The sequence below is a fragment of the Sphaerodactylus townsendi genome, linkage group LG10 (assembly GCF_021028975.2).
Source record: "Sphaerodactylus townsendi isolate TG3544 linkage group LG10, MPM_Stown_v2.3, whole genome shotgun sequence".
NCBI lineage: Eukaryota > Metazoa > Chordata > Lepidosauria > Squamata > Sphaerodactylidae > Sphaerodactylus > Sphaerodactylus townsendi.
The window spans coordinates 66,213,413-66,232,916 of NC_059434.1; the positions used below are offsets into that span (position 1 = coordinate 66,213,413).

Below are 19,504 nucleotides of genomic sequence, written 5' to 3' on the forward strand. Positions count from 1 at the left end.
AAGGACCTCAGCAGGGTATAATACCATAAAATCTGCACTCAAAAGCAGGGATTTCCTCCAGGAGGATAGATTGCTGTAGCTTGGAGATATGCAGTGTAATTCCAGGGGACCCTCCAGCCCTACCTGGAGGATGGCAACCACAATTTAGAAATATTTCCACAATCATCTTTATAACAAGATGTGAAAGGAAATTCAAAACTGCAGGCTTATTAAAGCCGCCAGAAGGAAGTTAAGAACCAAGACAAATTATCTGAGTATGATCATCAGCTATAAATTAGGATCACTCTGTAACTGATTAACTTGAGCAAAGAGTATGTATCAGTCTCATTGTGGTACACCGACAGTATCGCTTCAAAGTTCAAATGAGAACCTGGCACAGACAAGCTCTGGAAATACATGAACGTTGAATACAATACCTTGAGAAAACAATACAGTAAGTGAGCAAGCTATTGAATTCTATAGCATGGGCTTATGCTTCCATATGGTGTACTTAAATGGTTTTATATTATACATGCATGCTTATTTTGTATATGAGTAGCCATGTTGAATCTGACCCTGATTATTCTTATGACTGGGCAGACTTTCCCTCTCATTAGATCATTTGGTTTCACTGAAATATAGCAGCATTTCTCTACACTCGGATAATCTCCCATCACTGTCTTCCTGTAAGAAGCTAACTGCAATTGTTTAACATTCAGGCTCGATTGCACCATCAGAAGTTGAGATGATCACATTACCATGTTGTGTGTTTGGATGAGTCCCACTTATTTTTAAACTCCATTACCATAATTAGTGACTGACTGAGTTAATTAAACTTTTTTACATAGTCAGTCCTATCCGACTTAAAGCAATACTTGAGAATTGTGTGGTGGGATTCTAAGTATCTTTCTAAGACTGAATTCTAAGTTTGTCACTAGGAAATGTTTCCTTCATTTTATCACTAGCAATCTTTTACTGAAGCACTTGCTCCATATTTCATGTTCAGAAAAGTTGCTAACAGCAATTGTGGTTTCAACATTTGTTGACATTTCGTGGGTCTCTCGCATCCCACATCTGTCTTAGAAGGGGATCCCTAGCCTCCGGTGATTGTTTTGAGGGTTTTTTTTGGTTTACCTTCTACATCGTTGTCTCATACATCTGGGTATGCTTGGTAGTTTTCCCTCTTGTCATAATAAAGCTACTTTATTCAGCTTAGCTTAGGTTAACTGTAGCCTACAGCTTTTTTTGCCAGCACTCTTTGTTCATAGCAAGACATTACATACATCCATTACAGGTAGAGAAGGATGGAACAAGTTGTCCAATGGGGATACATTAGTAACTGCATTCCTCAAAGTGAGAGAGAAGAGAGCATCCACTAAATTAGGAACCCGAAGAAGAAGAAGAAGAAGAAGAAGAAGAAGAAGAAGAAGAAGAAGAAGAAGAAGAAGAAGAAGAAGAAGAAGAAGAAGAAGAAGAAGAAGAAGAAGAAGAAGAAGAAGAAGAAGAAGAAGAAGAAGAAGAAGAAGAAGAAGAAGAAGAAGAAGAAGAAGAAGAAGAAGAGTAGTTTGGATTTATATCCCCCCTTTCTCTCCTGTAAGGAGACTCAAAGGGGCTTACAATCTCCTTTCCCTTGCCCCCTCACAACAAACACCCTGTGAGGTGGGTGAGGCTGAGAGAGCTCTGAAGAACTATGACTAGCCCAAGGTCACCCAGCTGGCATGTGTTGGAGTGCATAAGCTAATCTAGTTCCCCAGATAAGCCTCCACAGCTCAAGTGGCAGAGTGGGGAATCAAACTCGGTTCTCCAGATTGGAGTGCACCTGCTCTTAACCACTACACCATGCTGGCTCCTAAGTACTAAGTAGTACAGCCCTTGTTTTGTCTGACTTCTCCAATCACGCCTTCCCTACACTTACAACAGTATTGAATACACAATCTTTCCAAACATTAACATTTGTTTTTCAGAGGAGAAAGCATTATGTCCAACGAAAGCAAGATGAACATCAACCTCCTATTGCTTGGAAGGACGCAGAGTGGGAAAAGTGCCTCAGGAAACACCCTTTTAGGCAGCATCGACTTCGCCAGCTACCTGTCCCCTTGTTCGGTGACCACATCTTGCCGTCTAGGCAACAGCTGTCACATTTCAGGTCTTGCACGCCGGAATGGTAGCAAACTAGAAGTACAAATGCATGTACTAGACACTCCTGGATATCCTCACAGTAGCTTGAGCAAAGAGCAGGTATGTCAAGAGGTGAAAAGTGCTTTAGCGCAGCACTTTGGAGAAAAGGGTCTGCATTTGGCACTTTTGGTCCTGCGAGCTGATGTCCCACTTTGTGAAGAGGAAGATGACTGTACAACCCAGTTAGTTCAGGTAAACAACTATAAGCCTGTTTCTTTTTAGACTGGAAGTTTGGACTACCAAACTACAAAGTTTGGACTACCAAACTACAAAACCTATATTTCATACTTGTGCATTGCTAAATTCTATTCACTCAGCGTGGTGTAGCGGTTAAGAGCAGGTGGATTCTAATCTGGAGAACATCTGGAGAACAGGGTTTGATTCCCCACTCCTCCACCTGAGTATTTCCGCATGCTTACATTCCTGCTGGGTGACCTTGGGATAGTCACAGTTCTTCAGAACTCTCTCAGTCCCACCTACCTCACAAGGTGTCTGTGGTGGGGAGAGGAAGGGGAAGGAGTTTGTAAACTGCCTTGAGTCTCCTTACAGGAGAGAAAGTGGGGTATAAATCCAAACTCTGTTTCTTCTTCTTCTCAAACAACATGACTTGCAAATGACAATGAGAGGTTGAATATTAAAATGAGGTTAAGAAATCAAAACTAGCCAAATAATGTGTTAAACTTCGAGTGAACTAGCATTTAAATTAAAACAGGAGTGCATATTTAGGACTGCATATTTTTCAAGAACACAAGAAGTCAAAGGTCCTCCTACGTCAGCACTCTTATTTATTCATCTTACATATATCCTACCTTTCTCCCCGGTAGGAGAGGGAATCCAAAACAGCTTGCATGATCAATGTCTTCATTTCATCTTCACAACCTTGTGAGGTAGGTTAGGCTAAGAATATATGACTACCCAGCAAGTTTCTGTGGAAGAGTGGGGGATTTGAATCTGGAATTCTAGCAAGCAACAGGTGCTAGACGGTCCACCAGTAACTACCCTATAGTCTGATGGTAGAAGGTCTATCTTCTGCTTAATCCTGGATTAAACACTGAAAGAAACGATCTTGGTGGATGTCAACTTTTTGTGATACATGGAAAAGATATTTTATATCAGCATTTATTTTATCACTGTATGTGGGAGCTACCAAATGGGATAGTCATAATCAGTGGTGGGATCCAAAAAATTTAATAACAGGTTCCGATGGTGGTGGGATTCAAATAGTGGCGCCGCTGCACACACGCACCTCCAGTCCCTATTGGGCAGGGAGATTGCTTTAGTAACCCCTTCTCGGCACTCAGAAAAAATTAGTAACCACTTCTAGAGAAGTGGTGAGAACTGGTTGGATCCCACCTCTGGTCATGATGATAAAAAACACAACTGTACTGAGCAAGTTCTGTAGTGAGGCAGCATATACTTTTACTAAATTAATAAAATACAGGTATTGCTTTTATTAAACCATAATGATTTAATATGTGGTGCCCATACATTCCAAACATTACCAAACATTAGCACGTAATACCTTTCTAAACCATGGGATATAATAGCACAACACAATGACAGTTAGGAGATATGTGTATCCCAAATTTTATACCAGCCATAACAGTGGCTAGAGTGTCAGACTACTAGGGACTAAAAGATTCAGGTTCCCAACTCTGCCTCGAAAGCTTGCTGGGTAACCTTGGGCCAATCACACGCACTCATGTATCACAGGGTTGTTGTGAGGATAAAATGAGGAAAGGAAGATTACATGATCCACTTTGGATCCCCATTGGGGAGAAAGGAGACATAAACCTGGAGCAAACTTTTATTGCCCGTCCATCTTCTTGCTTTATGCTCTCTGAACATACATTATAAGACAATGGGACAGCCCCATGTTGGGTTGATTCCAGCTGCATTAAAACATACTTTATATACTAAACGAACATGAAGCCTATTCTTTACTTTGAGGAGAATGGTAAGGGGGAAAATGTAAAGATAAAGTAGTTGGGGAGAACAATCTCTACGGCTTCTTTTCAAAAATTACAATTATGACTCTGATGCAATAGTTGTCTAACTATTCATTTCTCTGTTAATTCAGATGCTATTTGCATTAACCACAAAACAAATGATATAAGAGCCAATATTGTCCTAGGGAAGTGAGTGTATCCTCCAGAATCTTGCAGTATTTGTATCTCACAGCAACTGCTCCTCAAGGATCTGAATTCTTGATGAATTGCCTGTCTTTCCATATTATGTACAGCATATGAAATCAAAAACATATCCATAAGTTGTTTAACACCAGATATATTTATTGGGGTAATATGAGGGTTTCAAGCTTCCCTTCCTTATTCACTCATCTTCAAATTGAAAAAAAAAAGTCTTCCGTGAAAGGGAAGAGAAGTTGTCACTGTATGGGCAGTCACAGCTCTATATTCTGGATGAGAGGGCCCCACCCCTCATCAAGTCAGGAGATAGCTTCCATGTGTCCACCTGTTCCCTTGAGAGGCATACTGGTCTGTAGCCAAATAGCCAGCAAGCTCCGCATGCAGTTAGTTTGAAATTATGTGGGAAGAACAATAACTAGGGGGGAAATATACTATTGGGAAACTGCCCTTAAATGAAATATAACTATTTTTTTTTACTAATTTTAGTAGAAAAAGCTACTTTTCGGTCTCTTTCCAAGACTGTCAGACACAATTCCAAAACAGCCAATTAGTTCAAGGATGTTTTATATAATGGAGGTTATATATAATGGAGGTTATATATGAAATGAAGTTTGGCTTCACAGATGTTTAAGTCGTCTCTACTAGCCCTGCCAATCTTTAACTTGTGGGGTGAGGCTTACTGATCAATGATGAGATCATTTTCCACTACCATCTATGTTGATCATAGAAGCCACTTTAGAACTCTCTTGAGTGGGACATACCTAGCCAGGTGGCTGTTTTGTTATGGCCTTGTTATGGCTGGTATACTGCACTGGTTGAGAGTGGGAGACTCTAATCTGAAGAACTGGGTGATTCTCCACTCCTCCACATGAGTGGCAAACTCTAATGTGGTGAATCGGGTTTGTTTCTGCACTTGGGTGACCTTGGGATAGTCACAGAATCTTCAGCCCCACCTTTCTCCCAGGTTGTCTACTGTGGGAAGAGGAAAGGAAGGTGTTTGTAAGCTGCTTTGAGACCCCTTATGTTTGAGAAAAGCGGGGTATAAATCCAAACAACTCCTCCCCTTTTCTTTCAAGGATCCCACACTGCTACACGTGGTTTCTCTCCTTTTCCTTATTATTAAATAGTTGTTTACATTAACACACCACAGCAGATTAATTTTTTATCCAAACAGGACTGTTTTTATGGCTAATATTTTTGTTATGACCACTGTTGAAGATGCACATTTGTTGGGGAATATGTTAAGACATTATTAGCAGCTTTGGTACAAAGATTTGCGTCTCTTATTTTGCCCTCAGGAACTTCTGGGTCCTTCTGGGTACCGGAAGGCTTATACTGCTGGCCCGTATTTACTCATGCAGATCGAAGCCGAGGACGGCTAAGCTTCTCAACAAGAGAGAAGCAACACTTGCGCTTCACCGCCCTGGTGATGGCTACAAAAACTCATAAAGTCAGTTCAGGAAAAATACATAGTATTTTGGGTAGAATAACAATGTTCATACTGAAAGAGGAAGTACCCGGCCGGTGTTGAGAGGTAAAATTAAGTGTAAATTTCTAAGACAAAACCATTACCAACCAATTGTATTCAAATAAAGATTCCCTGGTATAAATGTTGCAGTTAAGCAATCGGCCACGCACACACTCCCATTGCTTTATTTCTGAGTTTGCTCCTGTCATTGTATTATTTTAGCTATGAAACCATTTGGGCAGAGATTAATTTTATGTGAGGGACACATTTTAGAAACTGAGGTATGCAAATCTGAACATAGCTAATCTGCAATTAAATCACAAGAAAATTAGTACCTCAAGTTTAAGGCCCCTTCCGCACATGCAAAATAATGCATTTTCAAACCACTTTCACAACTGTTTGCAAGTGGATTTTGCTATTCCGCACAGCTTCAAAGAGCACTGAAAGCAGTTTGAAAGTGCATTATTCTGCATGTGTGGCGTGAGCCTAAGACAGAGGTCTCTAACAGTTAGCTCATGAGCTAATTGTAGCTTGCTAGGTGCTGCAGAGTAGCTCGCACACCCCCTTGAAGACCCAGGAAAAGGCCTTCTTTTTTTAAAAAAAATATGTCCCTCTCTGCAGATGGTAAAAGGAGGCTTTCCCAGTGGTGGTGGTAACATCTCACCTTTTGAATGCTGCTCCCTTGTGGCTCACATAGTACCTACCTTTCTTTTAGATGCCAGGCTAAAACTTTACCCAGGATCTTAATTTAAGACGTTTCTTTTTTTACATGTATGTTTGCTCTTAGCTTGAGTTGTTTTACTACTATAATTTTTGCAGCTTTTTTATTTTATATGCTTTTATACCCTGGCACTTTTAATTGGCTTGGCTTGTTTTGATTGGCCTGCTTATTTATTCTACTGATGTGGCAAGCCTTGTGTAAGCCGCACTTGTTTTAGCGGTGATCGTTCTGAGTCAGTTCGGACAATAGTGAACTACGTACCGTGTCCAGCCAGTCATTGGATTCTTCGTCAAAGCGTACCTTGGAATGATAGCTTCATTTTAAGTGCTCTTCCTTGTCCAGGTTCGGACTCTAGGACAAAAAACTTTAATATGCCAGGATATGTTGGGATATTTTCCATTATTCAGAAGCTTGGTGTGACCCTGGATTAAAATAGTGCATTTTGCTAGGAATGACATAAAAAAAGAGAAACTATTATGGGAAAGGATGGCCAGCAGACAATCTGGTACTCATTGTCCAGCCTGACACTGAAAATACCGCACGAAGTAGGCAGTGGATAATCCTAGTGAAACACCAGCCCATATCTAGAAATCACTACATCAGAGCTCCCTTGGGAATGCCCCCTTGAGTGCAGCGTGGGATCCTGCGCTGGAGGAGTGCTGCGGCCACAGCTGTGCTGGTGCCCGGGCATCATGCTGCTGCACTGCCTCCTAAGTGTAATTTGAGGTTTCCCAAACCAAGACGACTTGAATTATGCCCATGTGCAATGGAAGGAAGTGGATGCAGAGAGGCAGTGCATAAACATGACCTACGACCGCACTTGCTCGCCTTTTGTGGGCAGGAAGTGATTTGTTGTGTGATGTCTGTGTTTAGGAGAAAATGAGGCCGCACCGGTGTCTGCATTCAGCTTCTGCTGTTTTCTTCTGTTGCAATCTTCATCCATTAGGTGAAGACTTGCTTATTTGGCATTTCCTCAATGATCCTTCTTAGCCAATGTTTTTTATGTTTTAGATTATTTTAATTCTTTAAAACTTTTTTTAAATGATGTATGTTTGGGAGGGAGTTGATTGTAATGGTTTTACAATGTAATTCTTTTTGGCCTTTAGATCGGGCGCCTGTTTTAACCAATTTTTGTCAAACAACTTTGTTGTTTAATTCATATTTGTGTGAGCAACTGCTGCTTAAGTTTTTAATGGGTTTAATAGGGTTAAGTTTTATGTTGTTTTGATTTGCTGTCTTGGAGAACAGCCATTTTGTGAGCCGCCTCGAGCCCTCCGGGGAAGAGGCGACCTATAAGTTTAATAAATAAATAATTGTATTATGTATGGCTCATTCCGCACATGCAGAATAATGCAGTTTCAAACTGCTTTCAATGCTCTTTGAAGCTGTGCGGAATGGCAAAATACACTTGCAAACAGTTGTGAAAGTGGTTTGAAAACGCATTATTTTGCGTGTGCGGAAGGGACCCATATTTTAAATTGTTGTGAGAGCACAAAAGCAGGATGAGAAATCCGTCTGAATTCTGCTGATTTTTCTGCAATGCTGCATATACCCCACTATTATCCTAACCCGCATTTCAAGGTCCTCAAATACCAACATATCTATGTGCTTGTAAGCAGCAACTGAATACTTGTATCAAAGATCACAGACCATTTCACTGCCATTAAGGATATTCAAGCATACCACCTACTGCTGAGGACATTAAATTGCTATCACCTCTGTAGAACAGTTCTCCTGACAGCTTATTACGATATTTAAATATGTGATTCCACTGCTCCAACCATTTTTTGTTCCTTTCTGATGCCCAAGGTTGAGACAGAACCGAATACACTCAAAGGCAGTCAAATCATCAAACACAATTGGTAATTTTACTTCAAGTGTGACTGATGACAGGAGTATTCCAAGTTTGATTTAATGTACGACACAAGTAGAATATTTTGAAAATCTGCACGACAGTTTACTAGCACGGGCAATGAAACAATGAAGTCTCATGACTGTTGCTTAAGACACCAGAGCTGAATTGTTGAATCCAATATATTGGAAAAGCAGTGCATGCAGGGAATGTCAGCTGAATGCAGATGCCAGTTTTCTAAAGCTACATAATTTGTTCAAGCTACTTAACTACACATTCCAAAACAGCCCTCTGCTTGTTCCCCAAATGAAAAGGCAACACTCATAATCTGAGTAATGCTAACATTCAGATTAATTAAACAAGGGATGATAAAAGGGAAACTTGAAGTTGGTACCCCATGCACGTTCATCCTTTTAGAAACAGATGCAACAAAAATGAGTCAATCATAATCTGGTGAGACAATATTTGTTTTTAATCGTGTTCACGATGGGTTTCCATCAGAAATGACCTCAAGCTTTCCCAGAATCGGTTGCATTCATTTAATCCCACTGTTGGCCATTGTAGCAGCCTTGCAAACTCCTTTTCCTTTCACTTCAAAGGGCACTCCTTTGTAGGTAGCAACACGCTGGTCATTCGTACGAAGGTCAGGCTGGATCTGCTCCCAAATTTTCTTCTTGGGGTTAAGTTCTTTTTCAGGTTCACCTATAAAACCAAGCAGAAAAAATATGGCAGAGAGAAGTCTGCACATTATTCAAGTTTGGGACCACAAGAGCTTTCTTGCTTTGAAAATGCACCAGAAATGTTTAACATGCCAAGTTTTAGTAGGTGTTTGGAAGCAACTCTGCTTTCTGATTAGCATGATGCCATGAACGCTTCCACAGAGACAGCAATGAACTGCCAAAAAGAAGGAAAACAGAATGCTTGTTTGGTACAGGAACAATACCTGTCCCTTTCTTGCCCTATGCAAGTTACCTTCACTAATAACTGTACCTCCATTACTATTAGCCATAATTAAAGCTAATGCTTGGTTCTGATGGTGGATTTCTGCAAACAGAAGGGAGGGATGTTGTGGGTTTTCAGGGTTGTGTGGCCATGTTCCAGTAGTATTTTCTCCTGACGTTTCACCTGCATCTGTAACTGGACTGACATGCCACAGATGCAGGCAAAATGTCAGGAGAAAATGCTACTGGACACAACCCGGAAAACTCACAACATCCTAGTGACTGCATTTGACAATAGAAAGCCTTTGACAATAGAAGGAGGGGCCGGGGGGGGGTTGTTACCAATTTTTCACAACCTGTTATAGCCCTTTTACTCTCCTTCATGTTGCCTCTCTGAGTAGCACGGGGTGGGGGTGGGGGAGTAGCTCTCTTTTGGACAAAAATCCTTTCCAGCCACAGAAATTACTGTTTGATTCAGGCCTACTGATTGTATCCTTACATCTGCATTTAAGGCTAGTCAGTTTGGAACCAGCTTCAAACTACAGCTTCAGGTGCAAACACAAGTACTAAACATGGTCAAAGTCAGCAGGTTACATCTGAACCAATCCTCTAGCAGGATCAGAATTAGAAAGACAAACAAAAACACAATATTTAAGTTTTCAAAACAGAAAATGTTACCAAACAGGTTCAAAACGGTTAGGCTGAAAAAGTAAAGACATGTGCAATTTAGAGGATATAAATTCTTTTCCATGAAACCTGGAGCTAAGGGAAAGGAAGAATTATGCCCTTTCCCTACTGCTACTTGGTGAAACTGCTGTGAATAGTTAAGAGGGTCTCAGTGGTGGAATACTATAAAACCCATGAGTAAGATTATCAAAACCATTTAAGTGAGCTAGGTGTTCTGCTTCCTATCACAAAATGTGAAAAACCATGCAGAGCAGCAGAAATGCTTTATTCCTTATTCCCTTAGCAAAAGATTCATACAGCAATTAGTGTCTACATTAATACACGTGCTATAAGCACATGCTTTCGGAAACTAAGAATTTTCTCCGCAGGCTTCTATAGCTCCTGTATTAGCTATTCTCAGCACCTACCTCCCAATGAAAGACATGTTCTTCAGGACTACATTTATAGCCCATTTGAAAACAATTTCAACAAACACTTAACTAATCATCTTCTCTGCCTCTCTCCTGGTACTTGTGGTGTGATACACACTCTGTGGTATGATACACACAGCTTCTCTCTGCAAAATCAATGCATTTCAGTTTGTATTTCTAGACATTCAGGCTCAACAGAAAGAATTTCTGTGGTTCGCTTATTGCTCTTGAACAGGAAATTTTATCAAGTATAATATGTTCTAACACTGCTACCAGCGTGTTCACTATGAGTATTTCCATTCAGAGAATTTCATTTAACCTCCTTCTGCAACTCTTAGAACTATAAAAGACATCTAGTGGCTTAAAAGTTCTAACAGGACATACAATGGAGTTCAAAGAACTAGGTTCAAGAAGCACAAACCCAATACACTGCATACTAACTGGATTTCATGATACTAATCACAGTGATGTGATTACAGGATCACATAATATGCTAATTTTGCCTAAATCTAATAATAATTTAAAAAGCAGCAGAGTTTTGTAGCTGCTGAACTTTCCAAGTTGCCTTTGAAGGTAATCCCTTGTACATATTACAGCAGTCTTTCCAGGGTCACAGTGGCATGAATCATCATGGCCAGATTGGCCAATAAATATGGAAGGTGGTATTTTTTGCAGTGTACTTTATGCTGCAGCAGCAATGGCAGTTCACTTTATGCTCCAGTAACAATGGAAGTTACTGGAGCATAACCCAGCAGATTCCTAACTAAGTTAGCAAAATGTGGGAAACACAATATCCTTCAAGATCACAGCCTTAACATCACCTTCCTTTTGTCAGGATTCAATGGTCAGGATCATCTAAACCAGTGGTTCTCAACCTTCCTAATGCCGTGACCCTTTAATACAGTTCCTCATGTTGTGGTGACCCCCAACCATAAAATTGGTATATATAAAATATAAAAAGACAGTTTTCTGATGGTCTTAGGCGACCCCTGTGAAAGGGTCGTTCGACCCCCATAGGGGTCCCGACCCCCAGGTTGAGAACCACTGATCTAGTGGCTGATTTAAGAACAGGAAAGGTGATGTTGCCAAAGTTGTTATCTTTGCTGCAGACCTAATCCAAGCTCTACTTGTCCTAGCCTGGGTGACAAGGTTCAGTCATAAGTAAGCAGAGAGACAAGCTGTCTCAGTCTTTCCAGGCCTCAAAAAATTTCCAGATGAACCACACACTCCACTCTTGACTAAGCCTACAGTTCTGAGGAACAGAGATATCTGTGTAATTTGCAAAGTCAGGATGCTCTTTTATGCCAACTGGCCTTATAGACAGTTCGGAAGCACAAAAAACTCTTGCTATTACTTAGTTTTTGGGAGTACCAGTATGTCTCAGTCGAACGATCCTTTCACAGGGGTCGCCTAAGACCATATATTTCCAATGGTCTTAGGAACCAAGACACAAATAATTTTATGGCTGGGGGTCACCACATTAGGAACTGTATTAAAGGATCGCGGCATTAGGAAAGTTGAGAACCACTGCTCAAGACCATCGACTCACCTGGAACAGCAGGAAGAATCCTTTGTTCAAGGATTTCCTTTGCCCAAGTCAGTTGTTCAATATTATCGTGTCACTATGGTTGTCTGTAATATTGTTCCATTCACGCAGATCATCAAGAGCCTAGCCATTAGGTCTCTGTTTCCTGGACACCCGCTACAAGACTGGTAATATAATCTTTGATTTCCCATCCCGTCTCTCTCTATATCCAAAACCTGTCTTTCACCTCTAAATTATATCCTAGGAACCCTTGAATGCATGTGTTTTTACCCCAGTAACTGAGTGAGTGAGTGAGAATTTATTTTATTCCATTTGTTTTTTTCCCAATAAAAACCATTGAAAAAGAAATCTATTTTCTCTTCTGGTTTCTTATGGTGAGCTGGTTTCTCTGCTGGTTTCTTATGGTGATACATACACACACACACACACACACACACACACACACGCATATACATGTATACACATGTATACACACACACATAAACACACACACATAGAGTGATCAAGTTACCCAAGGCTCCTCAGTGATGCTAAGTGACCTTGTGCTCTGTAGCTAATTTCCCCAACCAAAAAGGGTTGTTGCGTCCCACCATTTTGGGTAACAACATGCATAGTCCCCTTTATTTTTTGTTAGAATAATAATGCCATCAAAGGATTGTCCCCCTCTTCAGATGGACAAAAGACTGACTAGCTCTTGTAACTGGGCTGCTAACAGTGTATACTTTTCTGCGAGGTGATTTCCTTCTCTTCCCTTCTTTCTCCTTATCCCTTTTATTTTTTTTCCGTCGTTGTTGATTGCTTATTATAGCATATTTATCAGTTATTTGTCTGTTCTTTCTTCTGTGACCGGCCTTCCCATTCTTGTGTTGTTAGAACATCATTATGATTACGTTCATGTTTTGCTTTATTAGTAACGGCTTTTAATTGCTTATACATGCAATTTTAAATGGTTTACACATGTAATTTAAAATGGTTGTAAGCATCCCTAAGCCTGACTCGTTGAAAATGGTGGAGTATAAATCAAATTAATAAATAAATAGAGAGTTGTCCGATTTCTCCGAGAGGGGCGGATATGACAGCAGGTAAACAAATCTGTGGGATTTCAAAAATTCACAAAACTGCACAGAGTAGCTGCCTTGAGGACTTAGAAGGGATTTGGTATCACCCAATTATATCACCAAATGGCTAGAAATCCACTTTGTACATTTACCAGCTCTAAACAGCCACATGCCCTTCTATGAGATATGCTGGGCTGAAACAGAAAAGCAACACCTCCGATATTGGCTAATCAGTACTACTTACAGAGGAATACTGTAACTTGTATAGGGCCAGACACCTACAGAATATTTATAATATGCTTCATAGGGAGAAAAAAAGATCCTCTTAATCACTTCATTGTATAGAACAAGTAGGATATTTAATGGACTCTGTGCAAAACAGTTGCAACAGAATCAAATTACCCCAAAGGTGAAGGGAATCCTCTTAAATGCGAGCATTATAAAAGCAAATTTAGTTTTCAAGAATAAATTAAAATCTGGCTTTTATTACACAAATACCTTCTGGATCTTATTAAAACTTGCTTTGGAATACCCAGGCAAGCTCCCCTGGGATCTGTGGTAGGCTTGTATTAGATTAACACAGGCACCACTTTTAAGCATTACCAGAGCAATAAGTGGAGCATTCCACAGTAACCTTCCCAATGCATCCCCTTCTTTTAAGAGAAACAATTATTTTGAAGGACGGCTAAAAGTAGAATTGGAGCAAACCCATCGTTCTTACTCTTTTGGGATGGAAGTTATATTTTCTGAATCATAAAGTAACAGACAGACTCCATACTGTACGGTTCTGGTTAGTTTATACATTGAAAACATACCAGCATTCAGGACTTCGCTGAACAGGCAATATAATACACAGAAAAGGACCAATTGAATTTTTCTCCCCCAGTACAAAGCAGAGGCTCAGAGAAATTGGTTCATTATTGGCAAGTCACACCAGATATATGTTCGCAGATAGGAAACTGTATCTACTTTACTATGCTGGATAGCCCTTCATAAATTTTTCACAACCGAGTGAAGGACATCCTGCTTACATCAGTGCTGAGGAATGTCATGAAATAGGTTTCCAGAAAGCACATCTCTCAGAATAGTCCGTGTGACCAACATTAAGCTGAGACCTATGAAAATTGTGAAGCTGAACAACTCATTTATCACACTAGAGGCATCACACATGTACTACTTTGTGGCAAATAATTTCAGAAGTCAAATTTATTATAGAAATTTGGGTGCTCTGGAAATTATGGCCTTTCTGTTCCCATCTGTGGAACATGGAGAAATTTAATGGGACAAACGTCTCATCAAAATCAACACTATGGCAGATTCCGCACAGGCCACTACAGCGGCTTCCCACCAGCATATCTGATGCCGGTGGTGTCCTGGGACCGTTCACAAGCTGAGGTGCGAGCGGCCCCAGAGTGGCCGCGGCCCATGGAGGCACCTCTGTTTTGTTTCCCCACATTTACCTTCTCTCCCTTGGGGGTTGAAGGGTAGTGTGGGCGTGACTCCCTGTCTCTGCAGAGCTCCGCAGGGTGAGAAGGTAAGTCTGGGGAAAAACCCGGTGCTGTTTGCACGGCGCCGGAAGGGAAATGCTGTTTCCCAAAAGCCTCACTCATTGAGCAAGGCAGGATTTCCAGCACCGGGAAGGGGGGGGGGGGCACATTGTGGAGGCAGCAGCTGTGCGAACGGTGCCCCAGGGAAGACGTTTGTACTGTTCCTGAGGTGCTGTTTTTGGCCCATGCAGAATCCGCCTATGAAAGATCACTAATTAACTGAAACCCTACATTAAAGATTACATTTTTGTATCACAGGTTAAACATGTTATACCTTAATGAGGCAATCCTTTATCTGAAACATAAATGCCACACCTTAAAAGTCTTTCTCCTGACCAAAAGAGTGTATAGTTTCAGGAATTTAAAATAGTATTTGCTGAAAAAGATGCAAGAGTAAATCTCCACTGACCAGAATCACCTCTCACATTTGCATTAGTAGATGGTTTTAGTGTGTATTGTGGCGTGCACTGTGTACCTACTCACCGTTAACAGATGCAGCAGCTTACAAATTTCATTTAGGTAGGAACTGTTAAGTTCTAATTGCTCAGTTTAAAGTATCAGTAAAAGAACTGTTGGAATGGGTTGAGCAGAGCGGAAAATCTTCAAAAGCTTTCAACCTGAACCCAATTATTATGGACACTAATGTTTGTATACAACTTTTAAGGCTGCTTGTCGATTCAACAAAAGCCAAGGTAATCTCAAAAGTTCTATCATTCTTCTTAAACTGCTTTTGGCATTTTCTGTGATGAATGATCCTGAAGTAAATTTCCATTAATGAAAAGAGGGCAATTTTCATTGATTTCCCCCTCTTACCATGGATTGGCTTATTCACCCAGCATGCTGCTCCTCTGGGTATCCAGTTGACCAGCAACAGTATTTTAGAAAGGAGTGACAAGGTCCCATTCCACTCACAGAAATTCCTCGGTCAGGAGAACTCACTGCTAGGTGCAAACCCACTGTGGTCACTGGGAAGGCTGTCCTTATATCTGCATATTTCCCTTAGCGCACAGGTGTCAAACTCGCGGCCCTACAGATATTATGGACTACAGCCAGCATGATGCTGGCAGGGGATAATGGGAACTGTAGTCCACAACATCTGGAGGGCCGCGAGTTTGACACCTATGCTTAGCAGAAACCCTACCTGACATACATTTTTAAAAATGTGGTTTTGATTAATGTCTTTGATGATTAGTCAGTATATAGGACAAGCATTTATTTCACAGCTAATAGTTTCTAGGAGCAGTTCCATCCCTTCGGTGCTTTAGGAATGTTTGCCTTATTCTGCAGTTAAGATATATAGTCTCAGAAGATCAACCTTATTTTGAAAGGAGTTATAAATCCTTCATATGGAACTATTAAAGCTGCAGAGGTATCTCTGGTTTTCTATCAGAAAGCAGCAGTGGTAAAGTTCAGAAATCCTCCATTCTCTCAACACAGGTTACTTCTACAGTGCAATTATTTAAGTGCATATATGAAATATAGGTTGAGGGGTGGAGGGGAAGTGAGTGTGTGTACATTTGTGCAAACATTTTACTCCATTGCGCCAGTAAAACCACAAGAAATGCAACTGATAAAAAATAAGCTGCAGCCCACAATCATAAAGACAAATCCACTAACAAAATGATGATCGGTCCCAAAGAAAGCCACACTCAATCAACAACTTGCTCTGCCTTTCTTACGGAGTCAGTTTTGAATGTTTCTTAATAGAACTCCTAGTTTGAACACATGCAAGTGTAATATAGTTTTGCAGAAGAAAAAGACAATGTAACAGTTTATATCTTAGGAAGGGAGCCATTTTGGAATGAGGGCTTAATATTTTTAATCTGCAAGAAAGCAAAATCTTATTCTTTTCTTATTTGCTGATTTGGCAAGAGATTATATTGTAACTTTTGCACCGTACTCAGAAGCAAGAATTGGTCATTACAATTTATAAACCCAGCTTTTCCAGGAAATGCTGATTTTTTTTAAAAAAGGAACCTGAGAAATGGGTTGCTACATCAGACCAAAATTGTTTCCCAAGAGTGGCCAGACAGATTTAAGAGATGCTTGCAGGTAATTATTATGGAGATGGTCACTGCAATTTTTGCACAAAGCACCTGCTAATCAAATATGCCTTTTAAACCTGTCTGTAGCACTCAGTATTGCAGTATGTTTACTAAAAAAAACCTCTTATTCTGATATAGTAGCAGGCCTGAAAAACTACTGGAAATTAATAACTGCACTACAAATAGTGCTGTTGAAAAGTTAGAGTATTTATACTGGCCATTAAGTATCAGACGTCCAAAAAAATGATAGATGATATCGAATTGCATTACCAGTTTGAAGATAAAACTGTCTAGGGCAAGCAAAACTGCAATTAATGTTCCTTTCCCCTTGATCCTGTCATGCCTAAACTTCACCTAGACAAATGCTCTTGTTCCCAGATGTTAAAATCTAAAATACTTGATCAACCTTTTGGGTTTTGTGCATTAAATCAGATTTATGTTTGGGAGTATGTGATTATAATCTACTATATTGGTGTGTTTTCAGGTCTTATGCTTTCAGCCCAAGCAGTTATCTTTACAAAGGTTATAATTCCTACTATTACATTTGACTGAGACACTTGATCCTTTGTAGTTGGTTCCTTTGCTAAAGTTTCAAAGATTATTTCATTTTTTAAAAAAAGGTGAGATGTCATTTGTCCCAATTTGTGGGGGTTTTTTGTTCAATTTCTAGGTTGCCTTGTATACCAGGAAAGTTTAAACTTCTTTAGGGCGGTGGGCACACTTTGTAAAAAACCCCAAAAAACCGCTGAGTAATATATTGTGCCAAACTTTCCATTTAAATTAAGCTTAGAGATTCACAGGAGAAAGAAAAAAGCTCCACCAGGCTGTATGCTCCTCATTAGATGGGTGATTAGAAACTGAGATCTTAGCTCTAAAATAAGAGAAAATCTGAACCAGAGCAGTTCTTATTTTCCTCCTATGTTTGTAATCTCCCACAGAAAATATCCCATGTTGGTGGTATTTTCAGTTCCTGACTGCTGTTCCTTTTGAAGTGGAGCATCTCACATGAAAACTTGCGCATCATGAAAGAAGCGCAACCCTACTGTGATTCATGTGGACACTAGTTATTGCCCCGCCTCTGTTCCAGTCATTCTTAAAAGGGGGCTACTCAGCCGCCCAAGACATGATCTACAATGTCTTGGCATTCAAAACTCTGGGGATATTTGCCGTTTCAGGCAGTCTCTACTCTCCATTTGCAATGACTTCTGACAGCATGTGAAGGAGAGTTATTTTATAATGTTCCCCCAGCACTGATGATAAAATCCCAGGTATCTCCCACAGGCTGTTTAAAAAGTGATACAGAAAACAGGAATCAAATGCTAACATTGAGTCGGCTCACAGTCATCAGGCGCGAGGGTCTCGTATGCCTGAAATTTGCATACCATATGCATATAGCATGAGTATATCCAGATGAATATCTCTGCCTGGAGTTCTATTTTTATGTTTGCTTGTTACAAGCCTGTTCACCACATCAGCTCTTGAGGATCTCCCTCCCTCCCAAGTGTCAATTTGGCCTCAGCCTTATTGAACGAACGTCCTAACTGTCCTCCTGCAAGAAACATAAAACTGCTCTTTCAAGGTAGGCATTTCATATTTAATTTCATAAAGATATCATTTCGAGGACCAGATGTATAACTAGGCTGTTTGTGCCCGGATGGGTTTTGTTTGTTTGTTGGGGGAGGGGGGGTTGTATTTTATTTGCAAGTCAGGCTTCTTTTGTAAGCTGCCTAGAGCGGTCATAATCAAGAAAGAGAGCATAGAAATATTTTGAGTGGGTTCCAATTATTATTTTCTGTTCCTGGGGAGTAGAAGTAGTAGATTAAAAGCTAAGAAGCAGTGATCCATTATTCTTATAGACACTTTACCTGGGTTTTTTAAAAAAATTAAACCTTAACTGGTACTGTTTCCACAGGTGTAGCAAAGAGGAAAAGCGCCCAGTGCACTGGTGTGTCTTCCGCCCCCATCCCGACCCAGAACACCCCCATAGGGGCGTGCTCCCGGTGTGTCACCCCCCCTCCCCCCCGGAGCTACACCTCTGACAGTTTCCACAAAATCTCCTTTGCTAATTTCACCTTCCAGTTTCCAAGAGTTGAACAAGAAGGGCATGTTTCTGATTGTATGTGGACATAGTTACTTCATATACAATCCCACAGCGGTTTGGTGTACATGACATACATAGAATGGCCTTATACTGATATATTATCAGTTAATCTAGCTCAGTCAATGGAGATATTTAGAGTTGGTCTAACACAAATGCAATGGCACTGAAATTCACTCATTTTATTGAATGTACTCACTGATTTCTCCCCTCCCAAATATTCCAATACTTTTCCTTACCTGGAAAGCCTTCAAATGTGACCCTCTCTCCAGGAACAGCCCCGTTAGGAGGAGCCAAAATCTCCACCTTCTCTGGTGAGCTGGCACACATCAACATAGCCTGAGATACCACTCCTCTCATTTTGGCTGGTTTCAGGTTGCAAAGAAATATTCCCATCCGGCTCTGCATCTGTACATGTGCAGAGAATTTTTTTTTAAAGTTTGAGTTTCTTCCATAATGCACAAACAGGGGGGAAAAATTAATGCACGCAACACACGCAGTAAAACACCAGCAAGTACACAGATTCCATTGGGTAAGTAACGATTAATTTTCTTTCAAGACTATAATTCAACCGTAAAAACCAGGAAATAACCAATTACAAATCTTTCTCATCTAATGCAGACACAACAGGGTGCAATCCAGAAGTTCACATTGTGACCTGATGTGCTGGAATAATGGATGAAACAATGCCTTACTGGCTTCAATGAGTTTGTGGTCCCAGCTTTCCACTCTTAACATTCTTACATTAATAGTTTTGCTTTCAAAACTCTTCCAAGCTAATTATCCGTTCCATGACCAGGTGGTTTACCATTCAGGATACAATTATG

At 40.4% G+C, this 19,504-nt stretch overlaps 2 protein-coding genes across 6 annotated transcripts in view; one reads left to right on the forward strand and one right to left on the reverse strand.

Moving 5' to 3' along the window:
- Positions 1-356: 356 nt before the first annotated feature.
- Positions 357-5,686, forward strand: GIMD1 (GIMAP family P-loop NTPase domain containing 1). The gene is made up of 3 exons (XM_048508746.1): positions 357-433; positions 1,944-2,349; positions 5,603-5,686. Exons 2-3 carry the CDS (start codon positions 1,957-1,959, stop codon positions 5,684-5,686), a joined length of 477 nt encoding a protein of 158 aa, XP_048364703.1. The 5' UTR covers positions 357-433; positions 1,944-1,956.
- Positions 5,687-8,794: 3,108 nt separating this feature from the next.
- AIMP1 (aminoacyl tRNA synthetase complex interacting multifunctional protein 1) overlaps positions 8,795-19,504 on the reverse strand; it is a 40,491-nt gene continuing 29,781 nt past the window's right edge. For all 5 annotated transcript variants that reach the window (XM_048509393.1, XM_048509392.1, XM_048509398.1 and 2 more), the window contains 2 exons: positions 18,917-19,085; positions 8,795-9,047 (listed from right to left, as the gene is read on the reverse strand). In XM_048509393.1, the coding sequence (XP_048365350.1) occupies positions 8,881-9,047; positions 18,917-19,085 (336 nt within the window). In that variant the 3' untranslated portion in view covers positions 8,795-8,880. The remainder of the gene's footprint in view (positions 9,048-18,916; positions 19,086-19,504) is intronic.